We start from the raw sequence: 21,185 nt of genomic DNA on the forward strand, positions 1-21,185 counted from the left end.
ACTGAATGACACTGAAAGAGAGCTTTAGGGCAGAGTCATAGATTTGGTTGTCTAGATTCCTTTAAATTGTTGAGTCTCCTGCTCTATAGTAAAATAAATAATATAGCCTTCAAAAATATTGAAATGATACACTGTGGAATTTCGTCCTTGAATACCTTCCTGTGTACTTAACCTGCTGTTACTTATTATCAGACTGAGCAACCACTTCCCACACACAATCAAAAGTATGGGTTCTTGTATAGTAAATTAAAAGCTCTCTTTGGTTCACCTTTGTCTCTTTCAGCCTCTGCTGGGTATGTGGAGGTTGTTTCCTTTGTTAAATATTTGTACTGTTGTGGGTGTTTTTTTTTTTTTTCTTTTTAAATTGATGATTGGTTGGACAGTTTGAAACTTCAGGATGAAGGAGTTGCACTGCCACTGGAAATAATGAAATGTTGTCATGGAGGTCAAATAAAATACACTGCAGTAGGTTTCAAAATCACTTGCAAGAGCTTTTATAGCACCTCATAGACATGATCTTCTTTTCTTCTCTTCCGTACCAGCCTACTTCTCCTATAAGGCCTTTTGTCTTGAGCATCTCTGATTCTTCAGTTATTGTTAATGTAAATACTACATTGTTAATGCTCCACTTAGGTCAAGTAACTTCTTGTAAGCCTTATTTCCCAAACATGCACACAATTTTATGCACTCTGTGCGTCACAAGCACCCCCAGTTATTATTCTGTTCAGCTGAATCACTTAAGCATGTTTTCAGTAGCTCCTACATTTTTTCTTTTAGTGAACTTTTTCTGCTTTCATCCATTTTCATGCTTTCAAGACAGTTGCTATCAGTTGGCCAGCCTGAAGACACGATGAAATAATTACTCATATGTAAAATGTACAGTCATGGTTCTTATTTAACTCTGCTTTTGAGTAAAACATCATCGTGGTCACACTAGATATGGAAATATTTCTATAATCTGTGTTCTGCGGCCTCATTCTTCCACACTTCAATACGTGACTTCTTTCTGCTTACAAAGCAGGTGCATTTTTTATTAGTGAAGCAAATTAGTTGACGCTATGATACATGCTATCTTTGCTGTTTCATGACTGCTCTTAAAATAAGTTGGATTACTCTGACTATTGGAAAAAAAATAATGCAAAAAGTGAATGGTTTTGATTGACAGTATGAAAGTCAATGCTGAATTTACATGCCTTATGTCAAGAAAGATTTGCATACTTAGTTTTCTCTCTAACAAAGGAATCCATCACTATCTTGATTTTAATAGACATTCCTAATATTTAATATATGACTGAATGACAATCCAAATACATAATGTCTGTAGCATGAGCATTCTTTGAATTTTCAGGTTTAATATGATAACCCTTTATGTGTTTCTTAAATTTTAAATGTAACAATGTGTGATTTTCTGAATGCTTGGGTTTTGGACTGTCACTTTTACTGTACAGTTTTAGAGGCATCTACATACATAATGTATTTTAAAAGAAGAAAAAACAGTCCTATAAAAAGATGGCACATTTTCAAAGGAATAAGTTAATATAAATTATAGAGCTTCTTCTGTTTAACATGTTTTATGTTACACTATTTTGTCATAACATTTACTGTAGCAGTCATTTTCTCTTCTGTGACTGTACTTTAAATCAGAGACGATTTCATTAGAAAGACTGAGGTGGTGGCAGGCCCATCTTCACAGAATTTGTCAGTTTTAAAAGCAAGGCCTAGGGTTTTCTGTATTCTTGCTTTCTAGGTGTGAAAGTGATTTTTATTAGGGTTTGATAGGGAAAAAACATATTCAGTTTTAGTACTCCCTGAAGCCAGCTGCATGAATCCAGTCCAAGCTGCTTGTCCAAGCACGTGGCTTGGAGTGCCTGGTCTTTGCTGGTGACCCTGACTCCTCTGTGATATTCCATGGGGTTTATCAGAATAGCACACCCAGTTATATGTCCACCTTTAAACTGTTCCATCTTAATACTGCACAACAGATGTTTCTCCTGAGAGGAGGATGGGTTTTGCATTTGGCATAATTTCACCGTGCTTAGCTCTAGACTACTCTCCTGGATTTCAAAGACCCTAAAGGACCAGAGCCTGGAGGCCAGGTGGACTCTGCCTTGGGTTTCAGGTAGCACTGGATGCCTGTCAGGGACAGGTGAGTCGAGCCCTCAGTCAAAGCACAGCTACAGCAGTGTCCTACTTCTAGGCTCCAGCCTCAAGTTCTGCCAGTGCTGCTGAGGATGGGAGCGTAGGGATCTGGGAGAAGCTGCCTCCTTAAAAAGACTCTCTAGGGAGAAGGAGAGGTGGGAGTTGTTGACTGTACTGCAAAGCTTCCAGGTAGTGGTGTGCGAGGTGTGAGCAATTCACAGTTCAGCATTTCCTTGATCCTCATCAACTGCCAGTACATTTTTTAAAGTTGCCACACACAAAAAAGCTGTGATTCTATGAGAGTGTGTATTAGCACTACAGCTGTGCGACTGCAAAAAGGGGAAAGCAGACTGTACTTATGCACATAAAACCAGCTTTTGAGCTTTGCTGACATTCTGGATCTCTATTTGCCAGTTTATTCATGACCATTTAGATGAGGAGCATTTTAATTAAAAAAGTGTTAAAGAAAAACAAATATGAATGCTAGTCTGGTTAAATATCCATAAATATTCACACCTAAAGTCATTTTGAAAAATGATTGTCAGATTTACACCATGGACTTGTTTACAAATGTAAAGTAGATTTTAAAACATAAAACATTAAAGCAGGGAGCACAGACACTATCACATGTAAGATATTAATGGTATAAATATGAACTGCAAAGCTCCTATTTACCCTGTGCAGCCAATATACATGTATATGCAAACATTCCTACATTCATATTAGCAAGCTAACACTTCTCAATAGTGAACAAAGTTGTATTTGCAAGTACTGTGTAATTGTCTAAGTCCATCCATCAAAGCTTTTGCTGAAAATTGTCTGACTTTCTATCTTTCCATCACCAGGTCTGTAGAACAAATCAGACTGATTCTAGCACTTATATTTTCAGTGTTTTATCTCCTTATTTGAAGAATCAATAACATCAAGAATAAACACCAGTGCAGTCAAAGTTACTGCACTTCCATGGGTTAAATACTGTGTTCAGACTGGGAATGGTGTGGGTTTTGTTGTTGTTGTTGTTGTTGTTTGTTTGTTTGTTTGTTTGTTTTTTCCTTTTATTGCAAATCAGTGCTCTGTACAGCTTCTGTTTTGCCATCTTTGCCACAGCTCAGTCACACATAAATCACAGTGGGCTTGAGGTTTCAAAGGAGGAGCTGGGTGTTGGTATAGTTTGTTTTTCTTCCATTCCTCCTCATCTCTACTGGCTGGCAAACTACCTGATACAAGTTAGTTTGGGAGAGTAAAATGGTCTGGATGGCTCACTCAGAGACAAGCAAGAAACCCCATTAAGCCATACAGGATTTGATCTTTTTCACAGTGTCAGTCATATCTACTGTCTGCTTCCCAGAAGTGCAAAAAAATTTGTCACTGCATTTCTGGGCGATTTTTACTCACTCTAATTTCACCAAAGCAATAGGGTAAGATAGCTGGAAAATCCTGACTGCATGCAATGCTTTACAAATATGTTAATGCTGAAGGATGACACCTAAACTAAAAGCTGGCTGGTCAGTGGGAATATCCACGTGTTCATTTTAGAACCATTCAGCTTCATGATTTCATCAGTGAAAGTGAGCAGGGACAGAAACCACGTTGGTAACATTTCTGCAGCTAGGAGAGAGGTTGTTCTTTATGGGCACAAAACCATCCTAAGGAAGGATACCTTTCAGGATTCAGCACAGCAGAGATAAATTAGCACCAGAAGGCTGCTTCGTTTTGCCGGGAAATAGAAAAATCAATCCTTTTGCTAGCTCAATGGGAGGTTATCAGCCTACACGGTCTGGGGTGGCAGCTTAGCTGCTGCCTGATGTTCCAGATGTGCTCGAGGTGCATGATCGCCATCTAGTGGATATTATAACATGAGGAAAACGAGCGTGTTCCTATCTGGACACGGGCGTTTCACGGGTGAAAACATGTAGTATTGTAAGCTTTTAATAAAAAGTATGCATTTTTACTTGCCTACAGATTCCTGATTAAAAAGAAAAAAAAAAATACAAAATAAAACCTTTACCTTTTTTTTTTTTTTTTTTTTTTCCAAAACGGAACTGTTCTTGCATCTGTCTTACAGGAATGGTGAATGTTTTATATCCTTTTGTTTTTCCTAACCATGCAATATAGGAGTCTTCTGCTAGAGGCTACCCAGACCACTAGAGGTTTGTCTCATGGAAGTTCACCCAGTTGGTGTGGGTGGCCTCCCCTGTACATTTTCTTTCTCGGCAGCTTCACAGCAAGGCACAGCAGAATTGAGAAAACCCTGATGTAGTGATCCAACACAGCCAGTAAACATAGAATACATACTCAGAAAATGCTGGGCCTAGTGGTTTTCCATATATTAGGCTTTGTTTTTGTTTTTCACCTGGAGTGGCTACAAATGCCATAGGGCATAGGTATTAATAAAGGACTCCATCTTGACACAGTTTATTCTTTTCCCTTATAACATGAAGTTTTGAATCTTGAAACAAGAACATAGCATAGAGTTAGGAGGAAAGCGTTGTGTTTCAGATCTGGTAAATTTTGCATATGACCTTTTAGTTCGGCTCCTTTAATTCTGTAGTCTTGAAGTGACAGCGTTAGTGCACTCCCTTTTTGCTGATGTCCATTCACAGGATGAGCTGATTATAGCAAGATCTGATGTCACAGATTGTGGTGGTGTCACAGAGGCTCAAAAGGGAGTAGGAAATCCTGCATTTTTGTAAAATATATATAAGTATAAAATATACTGTATAGAATAGAATCCCTGCGTAATGATGCTATTGTTCTCTTCTGTCAAGTTTTGATTTTTTCCATAAATAACTTTTCTTTAGGTATTTGAAAATCATCAACCATGTGCACTTGTACTTTTAATTCCTTTTTTTTTTTTTTTTTTTTTTTTTTTTCCCCCCAGTACACTATTCATCTGCATAGCATGGAAGAGCCAGGCAACTTTGCACTCTGTTAGGCATGAAAACCAGTAGAATTTTCTTCAATTATAATAATTTGTAGTCATTATAATCATTTGTCCTTTGGGTGGTAAAGCAACAATTCTTTCTCCATGCCCCTTCAGGCTAATGCTCCCAGCTGGTAGATTTGAAAGAAACATATGTATGAAGAAGGCATAAGCTCCCTACATTTCAGTGCTGAATGCTTATATACCTAAATGAGCATAACTAGTAGTGACACAGTTTTTCCTTCTGATTACTGTCTTTCTTCTTTAAGTTACGAAACAAATGAAAACTTTGCACAAGTTGAGCAAGATTCTTTTTTTTTTGTTCCCCATACTTCATTAAATCTTTAATTTTCTGGACCTTTTCTTTTCTTTTTGATAATAACCACGTGCAGTTCTAAAACATTTCCCAAGGTAGACATATGTATTTGTTGTATAAAAGCAGTCTTTTGAGTCTGACACAGATTTTGATATTGATGTATGTATTTGGATCCATGTATTGAGAAATGTTTTCCTTCCTTGTTTTGATGAACAATCCAACTTGGTTAAAGGAAGCGTTTTATTGTAACATAAAAATGTGGAATGTATTGGATGAGTTCAAAAAAAATCACTAAAATAGAAATTTCCAAGCATATTCCTTTATTTCATCTCTGTTCTCATCAGAAAGTTCCTCATAAATGACTTTAATCTTTCTTGCCACCAAGTTTTAGCCATCTACTGAGACACACAATAGGAAAATTATCCTAAATATTTTGTCAATATTTTTGTTTACTAATATTTAACAATGTTGTAGATGTAGCTGTTGAAATCCTAGTCCCAAATTTGGTATTACCCATACCTGCATGCCTTAACTGTGCCATTACAGTCTTGTGTTTAACCATCTTTAGAGGGTGATATTGGTGGTACAAGGATGGTTGGACCAGATGATCTTGGAGGTCTTTTCCAACCTTAACATTTCTCTGATTCTGTGATCTGTATGGCCCAAAGCATTTTAATGACTGAAATGTCTCACTGACACCTATAGTTAGATTAGATAAATCTTGATTAAATGTCTTGAGCGTTGACAAGGGATGGCCATATTTTACAGTAAATGGGGCCTGTTGTGTATTCAAAAGGCTAGGCTCTGCAGGTTTTCCAAGCCCTGATGCCCATATTCCTTCTTGACTTGCACAACTACATGAAGTCCTCCGCTCTCGTGTCCCTTAACCATGGCACTTCTAGCACTATGTGGTCAGGGCTTAAGCCCTCTGAACTTGTAGAGGAAGACATTGTGTCACTGATGGACAGAATACTGACAAATACTGACAAATACTGACACCTATGGAAATGGAGAATTTTGCTGTTTGATCTGAGGCATAAGTTAAGTTTCACAAATGGCTGCATTGCCACCTCAGGTTGTTTTGTGATGTATCCTACTGTCACTTAAAACTCATAGTGAGAAAAACAGAGCTGCCATGGAAGGAGAATCTTTTCAATAGCTTATGCATTTGCTTTGGGAGAAGAAGTTTAGAGACTCACAAAGAACAGAGTTGGTTGCTGACTGTCTTTAAATGGATGTAACTTTTAGAAGAGCAAAGAACATGCAGTAATGAAGTTGTTAACCAAGGGAAAAAAAAAACAAAAACAAAAACAAAAACAAAAAAACACTTTTGAAAGCAAAAGATTTCATGGTTTTGGATCCCTTACTGTCATGCCTTTATTCTACATCCAGATGAAACAGCATTTTTAGAGGTAATTAGCAGCGTGATTCCTGGCATTGATTTTGAAAGCAATGTTTCTTTCTAGTCACACACATTAAGTAAGAATGTGTATTCTTAGGGGCAATTGTATTATAATGGTTAAAGGAAGTGTTTTATTCCACATATAAATATGTGGAAGGATTGCCTTAAGAACACCTGTACCAGGTACATACAAGGCATGCTATTACTCTAATGTCATATATAAACACATCATTTCAAATGGGTTAATTTTGCATTTTTGTCCATTCACTGTGTTGCCTTACTGTGGCAGATGGTCCAGTGTGTGTGTTATAAATACTTTGCATGACATCCCCGCTATTTTACTAATCTTCACTGTGACTTTCCCATTGGTAATGACTAATTACAGTTTCCTAGCCAGCAACTTTTAATAGATTTCTTTTTTTTTTCTTAATCTCTGCCTGTCCTTAACAGCACTGTTTTGTTCAATAATTTAATCAGTTCAGCAACAGTATAATATTAGATAATTGAACCATTACTTTCTGAATTTTTGAAATGCAAAATACCCATGAAGTGATCACTGATGAATATTTCAGTATTGATAGAGACCATACTCTTTTCTGAAGAATCTGGAATAGTTTTGCTATCTATGCTTGATTGCTTTTTCTTTCCTCTTCATTTTTTTTTTTTATTATTATTTATTTCTGCCCATTGGTTCTAAGAAGCACATGCAATAAATAAGAAGGAATTCAATAACCAAAGGGATTAATAGACTGGATTAACATTTTTGCCTACTCACTGTGACTCTATCAGCCACTCTACACCTATAGATCAAGTTAGCAAATGTATACAAATAGATTCCATACAGCCCTGTCTCCTCTTTTCAATTAAGATCCATCCATAAAGGCAACTTCCTAAGGGAAAAATACTTCCAGGTTCATCCCACCTGTGTGTGGGATCCACATCAATATGTGGGTGGTGCAAATGTAGAGGGATCGAGAAGTCAGCTGGTTCCTGCTCAATATCTCCATGTCACTAGCAGCTGCTGTGTTTTGCTAAGGGCAGCACTCCTCAAGCTGCTCTTCTCTCTTTTATGAAGGATTGTTCATGAAATGAAGCACGGAGCAGAGTTAAAAGGTGACTGTAGGACAGTTCTGCAATTTCACAGCAGTTTGTGAGATTTCACAGTTTAATTTCACAGTTTAATTTTGTTCCTTCTCAGGGTAAAACCAAGAGATTTAAAATGTACGTAAATGGAATAGAGCTAAAAATCCAGTTTTGGATTAAGACCTGATTGTTTCCGACCTGATTGTTTCCATGTGGGACACTGGATTACTGCAGTTCACATTGCGTGTCTACCTAAAATTGAAGGAGATTTCATGCCAGAACTCTGCAGTTGGAGAGAAATTGTGCCTTTAACTCCATTCTGTGCCAGTCATATTGAACAAAAACTCTTGTTCCTGGAAGAGTCTCCTGCTTTTGAAGGACCTCCACAGAATCAGATACAGCTCTGACAGGCATTGTGGCTTTGGAAAACACTTATTTTGATGACATTTCATTCAAATGGTGAATGCTTTGGCCTGCCCCACTCCTGTCTCATTCTCTCCTTTCACCTCTGCTCCACCATATACATGCTGTTCTCAGGATGTGCACAAGACAAGACAACACCTGCCTGAAATGTTGAGGAGTAGGAGTACGAGATGAGCATGAGTGCTGTGATGAGGACAGGTATGAGGGGAGGAAATGCTCAGATGGGTCAGATAGTGTGCGAAGCATAATCAAATTGGTACTCAACATGGAAACAATACAAACCTCTAGGAATAGATATATCATATGAGAAACCAGGGTGAAGGAAATTTGGTCTAGCTGTAAAGGAAGGAAAGGATGCTTGTCTGCTCGAGGCATTAGATGTTAGCATCAAGTTAGAAAGTCACTGCTGTATTGTTTCTGTGCCAGCAGGGTAAATCAAGACTAGAAATTTTCATTCCTAATCTTTTCCCTTCAAAATAATTACCATATCACATAGACTTTTTCTTTTAAGCAGTCTCCTCTTTCTTTTGCCTTAGCTTGCTTGTTTCCTTTACCTGTCAAAGAACACTTCTCGTTTCTGCAGAGGTCCATGCTGGAGCTCTCCAGTAATTCCACAAAGAGCTCTGAAAACAAGGAAGGTGCATTCTCCCCTATCTTGCCTGGCACAGGAAGAATCAGTGTTGTATAGACAGACATCCATTGGCAAGATCTATTTAAATGCAGGTCATGTATTTGGTCCAATTTAGGTCTAACCATGATTCTCTGTAACACTAGCTACATTATTTATTTACTTGTCTTTATTTATTATTACGCATTTATTTTCAGGACAACATAGTGAGAGGAAGGAAATCAATTATATATAACAGTTGTGCAAACAGTCCAATTTTCTGTACTTAAAGAGGACCAAACTCTTTCTCATTGTAACTCATGATAAGTTTATCACTGAATTTTGGAGACACTCACTTTAGAGTGTATTAGCAGATTTAGCACTTTCCAATTACTGAGACTTTAAGTATCTCTGTTTTCAGTAAAGCGAAGCTGATATATCATTACTTACTGGCTTCACATAGGGAAAAATTAATAGGTAAGAAAAGTGATCCCCAACAAGTGTTTTCAATCATATCAGAATGTTATTTCTTATAAAAAAAAAAGCTATGAAAATCTCTACTCTTCATTTATTTATGCATATTTCCCTAATTTCTATCTTTTATAGACTAATATAGACTAATGTAATAGACTTATTATTCTGTTCCTTTTAGGTGGCAAAAACAGAGAGGAGGATGAGAACTATGTGGCATTTCTTTCTTTATTTTATTTTATTTTATTTTATTTTATTTTATTTTATTTTATTTTATTTTATTTTATTTTATTTTATTTTATTTTATTTTTCTGTACTTGAGATTTTGAGACCTACGTCTTCTCAAACCTTTTGTGTCTTATAGACTTGTCAATAGCTAACTGATGGAAGGGATGAAATCAAAATCAGAAGTGCTTAAATTTAGCTGTTGTGTAAAAAATGTTGTCAACTTAGATGGGAGTTGCGTTGTGGCTGCCAACAAATTGCAGCCTCTAGTCTCTGCAACCCCAAAGCATAAAAAATAAACAGATACTTCATTTTCATCAATCCAGCATCCATTTCTATAGAATAAAGGGCTGAAGGTCTGATGTTGTCTGCGTTGTCTTTGGAATAATAAAACAAGGAGACCAGATGCATTATCCCCTGGTGGCGAGCGTAGCTGTGTGTGGGTGCTGCCAGCTGAGTGCACGTCCAAGTCACCATTCAGTTTGCACACCCTGGTGCCCATACCAAAAGGCCATCTAAGTCTAAGCAGCCCAGCTCCCATTGAGTGGAGAACCTGAATTTCTCTTTGTGTTGTTACTGTGAATCGGGGCATGGGCACAAGCATTTTAGCATCCCATCCAATGCAGGTAACTAGCTCTTATTTTGCTAAGCATAATGTTTGTTGAGCCAAATTACAGATAGTAGTGGAACTGAGAGAGACGTGCATCACTCAGCATACTTAAATCTGCTCTATAGTCTGCCCTGCACTTTGCAGAGTACCTGTACAGACCTGACAGTGGTTTCCACACACATAAACCCCTCATAACTTTTCTTCCCCCTTTCCAGAATGTTATAGTAAGATCAACTTAAAAATACTTTAACAGTTTTTAACACAGAACATCCATGTTAATGCAACTGTCATGGCTACCTGCCCAAGCTTCAACATCATTCAGTAGCTTCTTGCAGACACTTAATGGCACTGACTAGTATCAAGCACCATTTTGGTGTATTGCTGCTTGTTCAATCTTGCTTGTATTAATAGTGGTTCCTGAATGTTGATCTTGATAGTTTTTAATTTAGTTTTAGTTAATTTAGTTGATAGTTTTTAATTTTAGATAGTTTTATTTAAATCTGCCTTTTCTCACAGGTGCTGCTGAAATCACGAGGGGAGAAATTCTACCTTTGGAGACATTTGCATAGTCCCAATGAACCCATCTAAGGGATTATGTATGTGTGTCCAGGGAGAGAATGGAGTCTGGTCTGATATAAAATCAATTCATATTCAATTGCAGAAAGAAGAAACATAGAAGTGCAACTGAAATCTTCTCTTTGAAGTGGGGAGAGGAGGGCTGATATCCTTCCGAGAAAAGAAAAATAGATAAAAGATGATTGTTTTTTAATATTGAAAAAGTTCAAGGGGCTTAATGGCAAACATTTTCATTTTTCTTAGGCACAAGCATATTTACTGTTTATGAAGCTGCTTCTCAGGAAGGCTGGGTGTTCCTTATGTATCGAGCAATCGACAGCTTTCCCCGATGGCGTTCATATTTCTATTTCATCACCTTAATTTTCTTTCTGGCCTGGCTTGTGAAGGTACTGAAAAATTTCTTCTTTTAAAACTATCTGAAAAGCAGATCTGAATGAATTTCTTCTCTTTTCTGCTTGCCGAGCTTTACATCATCCATTCTTTCTTTTCCTTTTTATAGAATGTTTTCATCGCAGTCATCATTGAAACATTTGCAGAAATTAGAGTGCAGTTTCAGCAGATGTGGGGATCCAGAAGCAGTACCACTTCAACTGCCACCACCCAGGTGAAGTACCCAAATACTGAGCTTCTTTGGGAGCTTGATTGGTTTTAGTTTAGGAATTAATAATAAGCCAAAAATTCCCGTGAATTACTGTTTCGTCCCACTAGGTTCAATTTTACTTCACTTTACCTGTTACCACATATATTTTAAAGTTGATATATGGATTTTCATATAAAATTCTGTTCTGGGAGATTTTATCCTACTAGACTTAAAAAAAAAATAAAAATGCTAAAGACTTTAAAGTGGTTCTCTGGGTGTCTGGGTATGTTATGGAAGAGTTTCTATTTTCTTTTAATTAAGATAAAGTTTTTTGTTGTTCTTCTTTTTCTTTTTTTTTTTTTTTTTCCTCATGTCATTGGAGGGTTTGGAATTAGGGTTGTTAGTGAATATCACTTTCTGTGCTAAAGAAAAAGAGCTGAAATCACAAACTGTATCTAGAAAAAGAGAGGTCAGAGTGTAGCTGAAGTGTCTGGGGAAGTGAGTCCTGGAACTGAGAAGATCATGTTGAGAGCAAGGAGGAATGAGGTGCTAAGGCAATGAAAGAGCAGTGCTGAGATTTGAGGTTGCCAACCTCAACCTGCATTTGAGAGCCTGGTTGTAAGATAATGGATAGGAAGAAGCTATGACAGGAAGCTTAGATTATGTACTGTGAAAGACCCACTATGAAAAAAAAAAAAAAAAGGGCTAACTTGAGATGTTAACTCTCTCACTTATTATTCTGAAAATCATATTAGGTATCTGGAGTGTACAGGTGGTCAGGCTTTTCCAGGCAGGTCCAGTTTGCCATCTGTGAGGGACCAGTACAAACTACCTGCAAAAAGCCCTTAGGAAGCTAGATAGGTGATATACGAATGAGGAAAACTGTTATAACCATTGTAGCTAGAGATTATTTGTTTTCTTAAGCACCTTTCTTAAGAAGGTGATTTAAGCACTTTCAAAAATGTTTATGAAATATTTTCTGATATACCTTTGGATATTCTTGTAAACTTTGTGTAAATCTATTCCCTTTCTAATTGCTGCTACATTTTTGGCCTCAAATAGACTTTGTGGCAATCATTTCTACTCTATCTACTGCTTTTTCAAAGCAGGCTTGGTGATACCAACTTACTGCCACATAAAAAAAGGACTTTTCCACATCATACATACTTTGCCTGAGGGATGTAATGTTTATGTCATGGGACAAATATCTCAATCATATAGGCTTAAACTACATATTCTGAATGAGGAGCTGGTCTATATACAGAAATTCAAGAAGCAGCCAATGCTAAAGAATTCCAAGAATAAGAGAAATTCCCATAATAATGTCATTATGCTGAACAATGTGAACATGTTGAATATAAATAGAATCATGCAAAATAAAAATGGTATGTATGCTGGAGACAAGTAAATGGTTACTTTGCTTCTTGATTCACTGGCTTAAAGAGACATAAAAGAGTCCAGCCTACTGAACTACAAAAAAAATAAAATTATCTTTTTCTGTATTAAGAAGGGCAGAAAATTTCTCACAGAATTTCTTGTTCAAAGCACCATATGCAAGTTAAAAACCTTGATTATTTTGTGCATGAAATAACCTTGAGAAAGAGCAACAGTATCTTGTTTTCCCACTTCATAAATCATTGATCTAGTCCCAAAACTTAGTCCTATGGAAAAGGTCTGAGAGTCAAAGAAGGGGGCTCTAGAGAAGGATAGAAAAAAGGTTTTTGGAAAGCCCTCCAGCAGTGCACATTAAAGCATGGTACAAAGAGGAATAACTCAGTGCTGATCTGAGTTAGCAACTCTTCCTGGTGCTACATAAGGACTTAGCAGCATCACAACTACAGTTGTGTGACATTGCCCTCAGTTTAATGAGCACTTCTCTCTGAAGGGTTTTTAAGATTTAGCCTTGCTGTGGTGGCTGTGTTACTGTGTAAAAGTAACTTGTTTGGTGTTGGGTATCAGGAAAAAGGTGGGAGTAAGATGGGAACTTCTCCACACTTCATTACATTGTACATGCAGACTCTCAGGTGACATTTAAAAATGGTAGAGCTGTTCATTTTCTTTCAAGGACACCTCCAAGGACAGTGTTAATTACTTCCAGATATGATTTCTCACCCTTCCTTAAGCCCAGCAGTCTACATATTTTATGTCCTAATTTCTGGAAGGAAAAACAAACAAACAAACAAACAAACAACAGAATTAGTAAAATTTGAGTACCGCTGTGTTTATGAGGATTTTTTTTTTCCATTTACGTCATTTAGAGCTGGCATATCATTCAAATATTTACAGCAATTAAGAGCTTTGGGTAACAGTACAGAAGAACCGAACACCTACTGTTGATATGCATCAGTGCAAGAAAAGCAAAGTCTGATCCTTGGAGTAAAATAATTTTGGCAGTAAAAAAGATGAGGGTTGTCTCTTCTTTGCAAATGCACCATGAAACTTACCTGTAGGTCACAATGTGTTTGTGTTTCCTTAGGATAAGTTTACTAAGCAAGAAATTTATTCTGAATAAGTACCACCATCTAATGATACTGATCAGAGTTGAATTGAATTAGTTTCTATGTTAGGACTAACAGAGACATTGTGTTTGATGTTATCTGTGTAAAATTCAGAATGTTGGGAAAAGAGCACGTGTCTTTTCTTCTGCAGAAAAAAAAAAAAAAAAAAAAAAACTTTTCCCCTTTTATTTTAAATTAACCATGATCAAAATGTATGGAGGCCTGGAAGGGGAATATATTAGACTTCAACAGTATTTATCAGTACAGCATTTCTGACAACTACTTTCCTTTTCAAGATGTTTCATGAAGATGCTGCTGGAGGTTGGCAGCTTGTGGCTGTTGATGTGAATAAACCCCAGGGCAGAGCTCCTGCATGTCTACAGGTATGACACTGCTTTTTCATAAATCACTGTGTGTAACCAGCACCACTCAAATGTTGGCCTAAGGAGACTGTGGTGAGAAATAGCAGCTACAATATTTATAGTCATAAATTGTTTTAAATCTATTGCTTTCAGCAGTGTAGGCTTGTTCTTCAAAATCACAGATTGGCAAAAAAAGATGTACCACACCCAAAGTGAGAAGATTAGAAAAATGTGTTCCTTATAAATGGTCTGTACTCAGAGTGTTGTGTCCTCATAAGAGAAAAATTATATATATATATTTTTAATTTAAAGTAACATAAGTAACCCTCCTTTACCTATCAAAATTTAGGTACAAACCAAGTTCACTCCCAGGTTATTCTCAACAGAAATGCTTGTTTAGTAATTACGAAATACAATAACATAGAACAAGAAGCCTGACTGATCACATTAAAAACAGAATTCCTTCATTCCTCTTGTTCCACCTTGAAAATAGGCTTACTGAAGTAGGGGAAGATGCATGTAGATAGTACGCCATACAATGTTTCAGACTTTGAGATCTAATATTATCACTTGGATATGGATGAATTTATAAAAATGTGTCCTCATTTTTTAAATAATTCTAGACTAATATAGGTAATGTTTTTATATATCCCTTTTTATTAGAACACATTGTACAGTAGCTCAAATTTTTATTTGCATGTTTAATAATGACACTTTTGAATGAAACAAACTTGCTTCAGAGTAGAAAACCAAACCTACTCTAGCAACGTGATAGTTTGATGGTTGATGGCAGTTTTGATTATGTTTGGTTTAACATGTAAACTAAAATACATGTACATGTTGGCAGCATGTACTCTGCTGAATGGTGAGCTTTCACGTGTGTTTCATTCACTCCACAAGCTGTTCATTCTCAAATTTCTCTGTTTTGTTAAACTACTGGCATATATTTAATTATAGCATATGTTTTAACTGATGACTCCTTTTCGCAAGTTTAATTCTTGTTTTTGAAAGCAACAGAAAAATCATTCTCAAGTAACAGTCTCAGGTATGTAGATAAAATGTAGCTCACAATGAAAACTCCTCCAGTTAGAATCACAGAAACATAGAATGGTTTGGGTTGGAAGGGACCTTAAAGATCGCCCATTTCCAACGCCCCTGCCATGGGCAGGGACACCTCCTACCAGACCAGGCTGCCCAAAGTCCCATCCAACCTGGCCTTGAGCACCTCCAGGGATGGGTTATCCACACCTTCTCTGGGCAAACAAATGTTTGATGATGAATGTTAGGATATCATTCTGACTTACCTGGTCTTCCTTTGCCCATTGTATTGCATTTGCACCCCTTTGGGGTATCATGTGAATGCATGGTAAAGTGTGTTCCAGGAAACAAACCTCCTGCGTTAGTGGGTGCTGTAACAGTATTCTTGCAACTCAGCTCACAGTTCTCATCCTTCTTACCTTTGTCAACATCTGAAGGCTTTCCAGTAATCTAGGACCTTGCTGGATGTGAGTGACAGTCAAAGGAAAATGATGCCTTAAAGTACTATTTTATTAGGATAGTACCCCCCAAATGCTTTATTTTAATGAAACATAGACAAAAATACAGAGCAAAGAAAGCAAAATCTCAAAGTCTAGATAAACATACACACCTTTATGCATCTCAACATGTGTTATTCTTTTAGTTCTATCAATCCAAAAGTAAAAAGAAAATAGGCTTTCTAAAAAATCCACGTATTTAAAGTCTTTGCAGTATTTTGGAGGTGTTCTGAAGTCCTTACTGGGTGCATGAAGTCCTTTCTGAGAGATGTGGTTGTTATTTTTTATGGGTTTGGGTGGCTTTTGCTCCTTAAGGGGAACATGATATATAAATCTAAATCTGGGAAAGAGTTAATCAGATTGGAGAATATAAATCCTGCCTTTGGCTTACATTCAATTCATATGCATTCTTCTGATCTTTATTAGTTAAGTATATTGTCATCCAATATCCTGTGAAGGATGGAATTCCCAGAAAAAGGTACTCGGGATTCTATAGTTCTGTATCATTTTAATTAAATTTCTTAGTAAGCTTGATTTTATTAATTCCTCTCTGGGCTCTTTAAGTATTACTGCCCAAAATGTATAAGGGTATGCTATTAAAAGTTCTCTTTTAATATGGGTGTTGGTCTGTGCTTTGGAGAAACTCTACTTATTCGATGTATTCAGTAATTTAGAATTTACTTCTTCAACAAACTATATTGTGCATTGGGAGAGGAAGTACCCTAGCAGCTCAGGAAAAGGAGCAGGACTCTGGAGATCTGGGTTCAGTTTATTGGCCAAGCACAAATTTCCTGTAGACCTTGGGAAAGTTACTCAGTAGGTGTCATTGCTTTGCTTCACATTTGTTAAAGTGGTAAAGTGTATCCATCCCAGGTTTGGCTACTGTGGTGTTTAAACACACTGACTATTTGAGAGGCACTTCAATAAGAGGGGATGTGCCATCTAGGTAGGTAAATGGATAGAGCCAGCTCTCTAAAGCTGTGAGTGATGGGAGAAAGAATGATGTGATGTGCGTGCTTTAAGTATCATAAAACCTTTCTAATACAGCTTTTACAAGTCACTTTACGTGCACTGGTTGGATCTGTTGGGTTTTAGTAGTTTTACTTTTGTACAGCCATGCTTACTCTCAAAGACCAGTTCAGGTGTTTCAGCCTGGCAGGCCTTGCTATCTTAGGTATAACGTTACAATGGCATGTAGACCAACACGGGTCTGGTGCTATTCTTGATCTAATAATAATTCAGACAGAAAGACCATGCAGAGCTATTGTAACTTGCTTCATCTCACTCAAACGTGTCATTATTGAACCAAATTGCCCAATTAGGTAAAATGAAATCATCAGTCTTTATACTTCTATCACCGCTGATCTGCAAAAAGGGGATTTCAGGCAACTTTTGAGAGAGGCCATCTTCCTCTCTGGTGGTTGAATGGCATACAGGCAGAACAGAAACAGCATGTATGTATAGATCTGGAATGTGCACTTGGATACAGGAGCATAGCAGTTAAAGGTGGTAAGACTAAACCATGAGAGATGGGCAAAAAAGATGGGTATTAATCTTGTATTTTAGAAGAACCTTTAACTCAGACACATATCTGCTAAGTTTTCTGTAGTTTTTTAGAACTGCCTGGAAGTAGAAACATGAAAAGTCAGTAACAGTAATGTTCCTGATTTTGATTTGCAAATCTAACCTAATGTGGGGCAAAAAGGCATTTATTTCAGAATAATGTGTTTTTTGTTGTGTTTTTTTTTTTTTTAATTTATTTATTGCATTTTTCTTTCAAGTGTTCCCAAAGGTGCTTTGTGGTCTTTTGTTGCTTGTTCTCACTGCTCCCCATGACTGGCATCGATTTTAAATATTGATTTTCTTTTGTCACTGAAAAAAAATCTTTGTGTTTTCCATTTCAACATGTACCATTTGGCATGAATGCATGCTGAGGCTCCCACATTGCCACATTATTTTGCCATTGTTGATATTACTTTAACACATTGCAGTGTGTTAGAACTTCCTGCCTACCATGATTTACTCCTACGAGCACGGTAGGAATCTCTCAGTTCACAAACGAAGAAAAACTGAGTACCAGGTTTCAAAAAAAATCACTAAAAATCTTTGGAGATGTATTTACCCTTTAATACCATGTTAAAGGCACATGTTGTTTTTTTATTATTATGATTTTATTATTTTTTTTCCTGCTTGTCTTAGAGGTTCTTGAAGTTGTTATTACTCCTTCGCTCTCTTCTAAGTCCCCAGAGACTTGTATATGTATACTGATTTAAAGAAGAACTGGGAAGTTTCAACTCACATGTTGTTCCGTGAAACTGGTTGATATTGTAGTACCAATAAATGATGTCTTCTGTCTTCTCGGTACATGGATTTGTAATAAACAGAGGAAGTCTGGAAATGTGGTTCCTGTGGAAAACAATGAGAAAGACAATAGTTTCATGTTTGTGCTAATATTTGGGGGTATTCTGTCCAACAGAAATGAAAGACAGCTGGAAATTTAATGCCATTTAGAAAACGCCAGGGAGCACTGTGTGTAATGTGTAAGCATGAATGGAAACAGTCACCTACTCAGAAGCTGTGTGTGTACTTGTATTGTGATAGTAAAATCTTTCACAAATTAAAGACAGCTTATTCACTTTTAATCATAGGCACTGTCTAGGGAAGTAGAAGGTCACAAAGCTATGATCTGAACAAGCAAGAGGCATTATTATGATTACAGTGCTCTTGAACGTATGATTAATGTCAGAAATTTAATCATCTTTTTCCCTCAAAAAAGTTATTCCTTTATGCTGTGTGTTATTATTAGGATGGTTGTATATATTACAGAAGTTTGGAGAACCTTGAAGGGGTGGATGAAGAAATCAAAAGTAATATAGGAAGACAGAAAACATATGGAGGGTGGAGAAGACATGATTAGAAAAGCAGGAACTGAGTTTTTTAGGAGTTTCATAATGGATAAATGTGAGAGAAAAGTGAGACAAAACAGTATTTAGGGAATTTCACTGCTGGAGTAAGAAAAAGAGCACAAATGGGTTTTCTCCTCTTCTCTTTTATGGGACGTAATTATTGGTGAACCAGAAAAGCATGTTAGTCTATTTATGTACTAATCTGCCCTTTACTGTAACTTTGGGATCCAGTAAAAGGTATGCCTACTCACTCCCATTCTCTTCTTCTTCACAAAATGCATATATAAATGACTTTCCTTCAATTAACTGAAGTCCTGTCTTAGAGTGGAAGAAAAATGTTCTCCTTCAGTTGGCTAAACTGAACTTTTGATTTGAATGAGTTCATTAACTTATTCAGGTGCAATTGATTCCAAATCCTAAACTGCTGAAACTCTTCATTAAAAAAGAAATAATCTACCTTTTTCTATGCCTTCTTCTTGCTTAGAAAATCTAGAGAATGCATCAATTAACAGAAGCTTCAATAGTTTGATGATGTGCTTGGCACTGAAACAGCAGTGAAAAATAGCCATATTAGTTTTACAGGGGAGACTCAGGAGCAAAACATGCAAAGTGCAATGTAAAAGTAAGCCATTAACGTTCTGGTGAGGTAAAACAGGGAAAAAAAAAATGAGATGGAATGTAAGACTGTGGGGAAACTAAAGATTTTGGCAACAGAACATGCACAAATAAAGTCCAGTCCCACAGTACCATCCTACCTTCAGTTGCATGTAGGAAGGTAGTAAATCCTGGGCTTTATGTAAAAAAGAGACTCCAAGTATTCCCCATTTGTTCATGGAGTGTGGGAAGAAAATATGAAACTGTGGAGCAGAGGGATAGAAATTCTATCATCTGGCTAACTCTCAGACTCTGGTTGAGAATTCACAAAACAGGATAGTGTTCAATGTGTGCTCAGTTTCAACTTTATGACATGACACATGAGAAGTTCAAGCTGTGGCCACCCTCTGCTGCCTGCTCCCTCTTTTTCCAGGGTAATCACAGTAGCAATGGCTACTAAAGAGGCAGTGAGTTTTATCCAGGTTTATACCACAGTACACTGTCTCATCTAGGAATGTAAACTGGCATTACCCAGTTTCTGTTATTGAAAGAAGTTATGAATTCAGACAGCTGAAATTCAGACAGTCCATTTAACTGGAGGAAGGAAGGACTGTACAGGCCAACTATAATGTAAATTAACTGCTATGCTGTTGAGAACCACTATTGTTTTCTAATATGAATTCATAGAATCATAATGTCTTTTAGATTGGAAAGGACCTTCAAGATCATCAAATCCAACTGTCTGCCTGACCTACTGAGTCCCTTCACTAAACCTTGTCCCTCAGTGCTACAAAACGGGGACCTTTCACATATTCAGAAAGATTGAGGATCCCGTTTTTAAGCAACATCTTTAAAGACAATCCCATAGCACTGGAGGATCAAACAGTTTTGCCCAAATACAGTTTTTGCATGGTTAAGTTTGCCATTTTTGACTAAAAGGAATCTGAAAAATAATAAGCCTCATAATGTAGGTATTCAAGTGCTCATAAAACTAACAGACAAACAATGCATTCATCTTATCTTCAACAATCGCCATTACTAGAAATAGGCATATACAGATCATCCTTCTCTGAGCTTCTGGATACCCATTTATGCCCTCATTCTTTGTCTTGGACTTCAGCAATCATTCATTTAGGGACTTCCTGGAGTGGATGTTAAATTTAGGCCATTATATTTAGTATCCATTGATGGATTTGTCGGTTATAAATTTGCCCAGCCTTTTTTTGAACCCATTTATCGTTTTGGCCTCCAGAACATCTTGCAGGAATAAGCTACATAAAGTAACTATATAGCATTTCAGTTGATTACAATTGAGGAATTTGATTTTCCTGAGATTACTCAGAAATAGAAAAATTTTAGTACAAACATTATTGTTTGTAATTTTGAGATTGATGCTATTTATTTTTTTCTATGAAATTAAGTATTTTAAATTCCTTCCTTCCTTCCTTCCTTCCTTCCTTCCTTCCTTCCTTCCTTCCTTCCTTCCTTCCTTCCTTCCTTCCCTGCCTGTCTTCTCTCTCTCTCTCTTTTCCATTTTTCTTTTTTCTTCCCTGCCTGCTTGCCTTCTTTTCCTTTGTAACCATTATAACTAAGCACATTAACAATGACTTAGAGACATAGTTCTTCTTTGTTCTTAGTTTCTTCTCCTTAGTTTTCCATTTACTTCACCTGTCTGTTCTTGTTCATTGCAACTGAAGTAAATCACCAGCCACAGTTCGTAGCAATCTAACTGCAGAAAATAAACAGAAAGAATGAAAACACATTACTGATTTCCCTGTTCTACATTTGAACAGATAGATTTCATGAACATGAATTCCTCAGCTTGGACATGTAATTTTCCTGCAGACTTAGAGTATCAGAATCCCATCACAAATACAAAACAGATAGGAGTTAAACTATGATTTAGGCTTATGAAAGGATAATGGTTTTCCTTGG

The 21,185-nt window shown here is 36.9% G+C and overlaps 1 protein-coding gene across 2 annotated transcripts in view; it reads left to right on the forward strand.

The window, feature by feature from the left end:
* NALCN (sodium leak channel, non-selective) overlaps window positions 1-21,185 on the forward strand; it is a 228,476-nt gene that overhangs the window by 75,380 nt on the left and 131,911 nt on the right. For both annotated transcript variants that reach the window (XM_038173435.2, XM_027443733.3), the window contains exons 8-10: window positions 11,019-11,161; window positions 11,275-11,379; window positions 14,150-14,236. In XM_038173435.2, coding sequence (XP_038029363.1) covers window positions 11,019-11,161; window positions 11,275-11,379; window positions 14,150-14,236 — 335 coding nt within the window. The remainder of the gene's footprint in view (window positions 1-11,018; window positions 11,162-11,274; window positions 11,380-14,149; window positions 14,237-21,185) is intronic.

The sequence above is a fragment of the Anas platyrhynchos genome, chromosome 1 (assembly GCF_047663525.1).
Source record: "Anas platyrhynchos isolate ZD024472 breed Pekin duck chromosome 1, IASCAAS_PekinDuck_T2T, whole genome shotgun sequence".
Taxonomy (NCBI): Eukaryota; Metazoa; Chordata; class Aves; order Anseriformes; family Anatidae; genus Anas; species Anas platyrhynchos.